This window comes from Gadus macrocephalus, chromosome 5 (genome assembly GCF_031168955.1).
Source record: "Gadus macrocephalus chromosome 5, ASM3116895v1".
Taxonomy (NCBI): domain Eukaryota; kingdom Metazoa; phylum Chordata; class Actinopteri; order Gadiformes; family Gadidae; genus Gadus; species Gadus macrocephalus.
Genome location: NC_082386.1, coordinates 20,666,459 through 20,673,247, shown reverse-complemented (window position 1 = coordinate 20,673,247; position 6,789 = coordinate 20,666,459). Strand labels below are relative to the sequence as shown.

General features: G+C 46.5%; 1 protein-coding gene across 1 annotated transcript in view; it reads right to left on the bottom strand.

Annotated features, from left to right (window-relative positions):
* Positions 1 to 2,004, bottom strand: part of foxg1a (forkhead box G1a) — a 3,194-nt gene extending 1,190 nt beyond the window's left edge. Inside the window, exon 1 of the mRNA XM_060051532.1 lies at positions 1 to 2,004. This exon is cut by the window's left edge and continues 1,190 nt beyond it. Within this exon, the coding sequence (XP_059907515.1) occupies positions 226 to 1,602 (1,377 nt within the window). The 5' untranslated portion in view covers positions 1,603 to 2,004 and the 3' untranslated portion in view covers positions 1 to 225.
* Positions 2,005 to 6,789: the final 4,785 nt, after the last annotated feature.

Here is a 6,789-nt window from a genome sequence, read left to right as displayed (position 1 = left end):
TGTGTGTGTGTGTGTGTGTGTGTGTGTGTGTGTGTGTGTGTGTGTGTGTGTGTGTGTGTGTGTGTCGTGTGTTGTTTGTGTGTGTGCGTGTGTGTGTATCTAGGTAGTTATAATATTTTCGTTGCTTTCATTTTAGTTTGTCGTATTGTCTTGTTCTTTACATTCTAAAAGTTCATAATGTGTTTAACTTACAGTTCATCTCTTCCTTCCAGAGGGGGGGGGCGGTTAGTGTATAAGCGGGTTCGAGCTGGAGCCCTGGTTCTGGTGAGTGAAATAGTCTGAGAGTCCCCCGGAAAGACCCCCGGACAGACCACCGGACAGGCCCCCGGACAGACCCGAGGACAGACCCGAGGAGAAGGCGGGGAGCGAGGGCCGCACTAGAGAGTCACAGGACAGCGAGGAGGCGGAGGGCGCCTGCGGGGAATTGGACGCCGAAGCCCGGGCGCTCTGCATGGAGCTCCCACCCTGTGCCGAGGTCATGGACGGGTGGTGGGGGACGTGGGGGAAGAAGTAGCTCGTCTGACCGGATAGCAGGTTGACCGAACACGGGTTTAAGGAATACGTTGTTCCCGAACAAGGCACGGAAAGGCCGCATGGCACGGCGGAGGCCGCTAGAGCCGCGGCCGTGAGGTGATGCGTCGCGTACGGTATGTCTCCGCTGACGAGGCGGTCCACGCTGAGGCCGCCTGCGGAGCCGGCGGAGGGGAAGGGGTGGCTGTTGGCGAGGCTGTTCTGGGCCAGCATTGTGCTGTAGGACATGGGGTGGCTGGGATAGCCAGGGGACCCACCGTTGTAGCTCAGGGCGCTCGTGGCGCGGGGGTGGTGCAAGGAGAGGAACGGGGACATGGGCCAGTACAGAGACCCGGCCCGGTCCATGAACGTCAGCCCCGAGGTGAGCCGCGCGCCCCGCTTGAAGGCCAGTTTGGCCCGCGAGGTGGTGGACCTCCGCCGCAGCTTACCGGTCGTCCCGCCGATGAAAACGTCATCGCTGCTGGGGTCCAGCATCCAGTAGTTCCCCTTACCCGGGTCGTCGTAGTGTCGCGGGACTTTGACGAAACATTTATTCAGGCTGAGGTTGTGGCGAATGGAGTTCTGCCAGCCCTGCTTGTTCTCGCGGTAGTACGGGAAGTTCTTCATGATGAACTCGTAAATGCCGTTCAGCGTGAGCCGCTTCTCGGGGCTCTGGCGGATCGCCATCATGATGAGCGCGTTGTAGCTGAACGGGGGCTTCTCGTACTTGCCGCTCTTCTTGTCGCCGTCCTTCCCGCCGGTGGTGGTTCCGTCAGCGTCCTTCTTCTCGTCCGGTTTCTCCTTGTCCTCCGGCTCCGCGGTGGAGCTGTCACTCTTCGTGGTACAAACGGTAGGCTCCGGTTTGCTGTCCGGCTGCACGGCGGGCAGAGACGCCTTCTCGTCGGCGTCGTCCGAGCCGGCTGCCCGGTGGCTGTGGTGGTGCTGGTGGTGCTGGTGGTGCGGGTGGTGCTGGTGCTGGTGGTGCTGCTGGCTGTTGTTGTCGTTCTGCACGGCCTCCGGCACCAGACTGTTGATACTAAACGACGATTTGGGGATCATTTTGACTTCTTTCCGCTCGCCCATGTCCAGCATCACCTCGCCCGGGAACGGCAGCAGCGTAGCGACGGAGGAACTCAGTTGGGTTTCAAACTCGGAGCCTCTGCCTGCAGACAGCACGCGCAGCCCGAGCACCTATCTCATGTTCCGTTTGGTAAAGAGGAAACACACACACGCGCGCATATACACACACACACACACACATACACACATACATACACACACACACACGCATACACATCAATAGGAGACAGATAACTACAATTAATTACGGAGCCGCAGCCACTAAGCAACTAGAAAAAGTGGCTGAACCTTTACGGTCCGCAGCACGAGGATCAGGGCGTCCGCTCTGCGCTCAGCCAATCATGACGCGCTGCTCCGCGGTTGCCCTCGCGCGCAGGGATACACACATCCAGCGATGTACAACTCTCCCTCTCCATCAACACCAGAATACCTCCCCCTGCTCCCCCTCCTTGTCTCTCCCCCCTCCCCCCCCCCCCCCCCTCTCTCTCTCTCTCTCTCTCTCTCTCTCTCTCTCTCTCTCTCTCTCTCTCTCTCTCTCTCTCTCTCTCTCCCGGAGCAGGAAAACAGATGACACGCGCACGCGTCTCATATTTACAGAGTTCTGATTCCACATTTCAGACTCTGTTTACATCCCAGCTGAGTGGAGATAAACACGCGAGACAAACAGACCGCCACCGCAGCGCCGCGCGGGCCGCGCCTCCCGCTTCATCTCCGCGTGCGTACATTCTGCGTTAAAAAATCACTTTTGCACGAATTACTTTCATTCTACGATTGTAGAAAGACTTCATTGGACGGGGTTTCAAAATTCACCTCAAAACTTGAGATTAACTGTGTGTGTGTGTGTGTGTGTGTGTGTGTGTGTGTGTGTGTGTGTGTGTGTGTGTGTGTGTGTGTGTGTGTGTGTGTGTGTGTGTGTGTGTGTGTGTGTGTGTGTGTGTGTGTGTGTGTGTGTGTGTGTCCGCAAACAGCCGCTTATATTATCATCTTTTCAACTCAATACCTTATCGGTATTATTATTATAAATAACATAATGCACATGAAGCAAAAAAAAGCAGCAACAATAAAACGAATAGGTCTTCTAATTGTATTGCAACGGAAAGTGTAATGAATTATTAATATATTATGGACAGACACAGCGATGCTTATGGAAATATATACAGCATATAATATATAAATATATTGTTAAAACATTCGCTATCTCCCGCGGCAAGACGCCTGCTCTTCGGCGAGAAGCACATATATATATACATTTGTGTGTGTGTGTGTGTGTGTGTGTGTGTGTGTGTGTGTGTGTGTGTGTGTGTGTGTGTGTGTGTGTGTGTGTGTGTGTGTGTGTGTGTGTGTGTGTGTGTGTGTGTGTGTGTGTGTGTGTGTGTGTGTGTGCGTGTGTCATTGCCATGCGCGGTCACCGTGGCCAGGTAAATCTCCTCCGGTCACAACACGCCTCGAGGCACCGTAAACATCTACGGTACCGGAGGGCCGTTCTATCTTAGACACCGCTGCGTAAATAACCTCAGAGTACAGTATTATAGTAATACATATACATAGTGTAAACATATAGTATCAATATATTATATATATTAATATAAAGGATATACACATATACAGAGAGCATATATATATATATATATATATATATATATATATATATATATATATATATATATATATATATATATATATGATATAGCATATATACATAGTAGGCCTATATATATATAGTATAGTATAGACTATCGTATAGTCGGCCTAGTAATAATAATAATAAACTTTATTTGTATAGCACCTTTCATACACAGAATGCAGCTCAAAGTGCTTATGGTAGTATAGTATAGTGTATAGTATATTTATAGTATATATTTATAAACTATGGTATATCGTTTATGTAGCCTATATAAAGTAGGCTATAGTATACAGGCTAGTATATAGTATGTATATATAGGCCTATATATAGGCCTACTATAATCTATATAATAAATACTATATGCTATATTATATAGTGAATATATAGTGTATACTAAACTATATATATTCTGGATTAAAGTACATCCACTATAAAGCCTATATTAGCAACACTCACAATGTTTGAGCTGCGTCAGAATAAGTCGTAAATGAATGAATGAATGTGGTTGTTACTCCACAGTCTGCTCTCTCTAATGAAACGTGAACGTGATCTTGTTTGTGTTGTTGTTGTCCTCTTGTTGTTTTTATGTTGAGGAAAATCCTTCCGCCTGTTTGATGCGAGACGAAACGCGCCCACACCGCGACACGGACATCCGCCGCGCGCCGCCACGCACGCGCACAGAGCGAGAGAGAGAGAGAGAGGGAGAGAGAGAGAGAGAGAGAGAGAGAGAGAGAGAGAGAGAGAGAGAGAGAGAGAGAGAGAGAGAGAGAGAGAGAGGGGAGGAAGATGAGGAAGAGGAAGAGGGTTTCTATGAGTCTTTGTTGGACAGTTCCCGTGCGCGGCGGGGGGTCGCGGTAACGGATCTTCCCGTTAAACCGACGGAACGTTATTTTTATTCCCTCTCCTTCAGCATGTAACCCAGCCGGTAACATTTCGTTCTTTTATTTGCATCTCATCGTAGTTGTTTAAATATATTTGATCTGAACAAGAAGGAGTTTGTCTGACATGCTGCAGACTCATAAAGATCATCACCATTATTATTCTGATATTAGACCCTATAAATTAGAATTAGAGAGAATTTAGTAGACAACTCAACCTTATGAAGTTTATATAAAAGGCCTTTTTAAATGTGAATATAAAAAAATAAAAAAAGCTTTTCAATTTGTTTTAAATAAGTATCAACATGTAAATACCTATGAACGTTTCTCTAAATGATTCTCTATCTGATCTCGTCGATGGTTTTAATACCTGTTCAATACAAATGTATCAAGGGTCCGAGGCCCTCCTCGTTACTGGGGTTCCGAGTGGTTCTGCAGGGTTTGGAACCCAGGGAGAGACAGCGGGGAGCGAAGCCGTCAGCGGAGCGTCGTTCCGGCTCAGGCCGGCCGACAGCGCCTCAGGCCGGGAAGAGGCTCACGACCACACCGGCCAAACACGGCTTCCTAGCGTGGCATAGAATCATTACATTTTAATTCAAGTTCACTATTATATCATTACAGGCCTATTCGGATATTATAATATCAGCTTATGTATGTATGTACAATTAAATAAATAAATATAAATATATATATAGATATATAGGCTATGTATACATTTATAGCAGCAGATTTGTGAGTGACAGTGGACGGAGGGGGGTCGGTACCAAATCAAACACTTTCAGGTTATTCTTGAGAGAAATGAACACACGAGGGGACAGACACATTTGACGAGAAAAGATAATCCTCAGTGACTACAGAAATATCAATCGTAAAAATAGCACCCTACAAATGCACCCTACATTACAACAAAGGTACTCATATGGTAACCTTAATCACCCTACGTAACCCTACATACTCACCCTACATAACTCCAAACCTTCTCACCATAGCCCTACATTACCCTACGCACCCATAACCATAACATTACTAACCCTACAAACATTACCACATAAACTTTAACCCTGTAACTCTTCCTCACAGTATATAACATTATATTATATTATATGGAGTAACTCTTTATCACAGTAGGTAGGCTATATTACATTATTCTACTACATTCTATTACATTATATTACGTAAAGGAGTTGCTCTTTATCACAGTATATTACATTATCTTACTACATTAGATTAAAGGAGTTACTCACTATCACAGTACATCACATAATATTAAAGGAGTTACTCTATATCCTAGTATACTACATTATTGTACTACATTATATTAAAGGAGTTACCCTCTATCACTATAGGCCTATATTACATTATTCTACACTAAATATACTATAGGCTATTCTTCTATATTAAAGGAGCCATTCTCCGTGTCAGCAGGGGGGCTGATGTGAACCACTCAAGTTCTGGTTGGTTCTGTTTGAATACAGCGAAGCTGCGTGGAAACAACCTTCTTATTATCCAGTAAGGGCTCGGCTCGGCTCGGATTGGCTCGGATTGGCTCGGCCCGCGAAGCGAAGCGACGCCGCTGGAAGCTGGACGCGAGAGACGAGAGCTGGGTCTTCAAGGAGTCTCGTGATACTTCCAAATCAGCCGGCATTCAACAGCCAATTACGGCTGCAAACAAATACTTTCTCCTCACTACTGTTTGTTTTGCTCCGCCGAGTGATGGACTGTGGGAGACGGCAGAACATCAACAACAACAACACCAGTTGGCAGATAAATAGATAAATATACATGCAGCGTAGGCCTCTTTGCTTTTTAAATAGCTGGGTAGAATTCTCGATAATGTTATCAAGTAGGCCGTTTATGTATTGGGTTTAACTAGTGATTGGCCGAAATCGTTGAACTGGTTGGTGTTCTTAAACGGCATTAAATAGATGATGTCATTATTTCTACAATTATTGATATTATTATTATTATCATCACTATTATTGGTGGTAACAATACTATTAATACCTGAAATTATGTGGAATTCAACTCGCCAATCCAGAAGCAGGCGTGATTATATCACAATGAATATAGTAGGCCTAATACGCCTCTTGTAACACGAGTTTGTGTATTTGTATTCAGTAGGACTGCTCAGTATTGGGTCTGACCGTAGGCCTCAGTTTAGTCTAGAGGATATTCTACAACCAGGTCATGAACCAGGAGAATCTAAACCAGGTCATGAACCAGGTCTACCACAAAGAGGAGAGTCTATAAAACCAGTTCATGAAACAGGTCTACCAGGAGAGTCAAGAACCGGGTCATGAACCAGTTCTAGAAGAGAGTCTAAACCAGGTCCTGAACCAGGTGTACCGTAGGCCTATACAGTCTAAAACCAGTTCATGAACCAGGTCTAGGGTTGAGTCTAAACCAGGTCCTGAACCAGGTCTCCAACACACGTCAGGGATCTGTTTGCATCTCTGTATCTGCATCCTACTGTGCGGCCGAGACATGTTTAACATGCTGACCCCGTGTTAGTTAAGCCTGACACCAGTACTGTAGGTCTCAGTAGTGTAGGCCTACACGGGGGTAAGAGGAATAATGTCGCCTCTGCCTCTACGTTATCACGGGGAGGAGTCGCGCGGTCATATTCCCGTGTGGATGTAAACCTTCTCGTATCGGATGCTCTCTCGTTGATGGTGAACAACACGTGGCCGTTTGGAC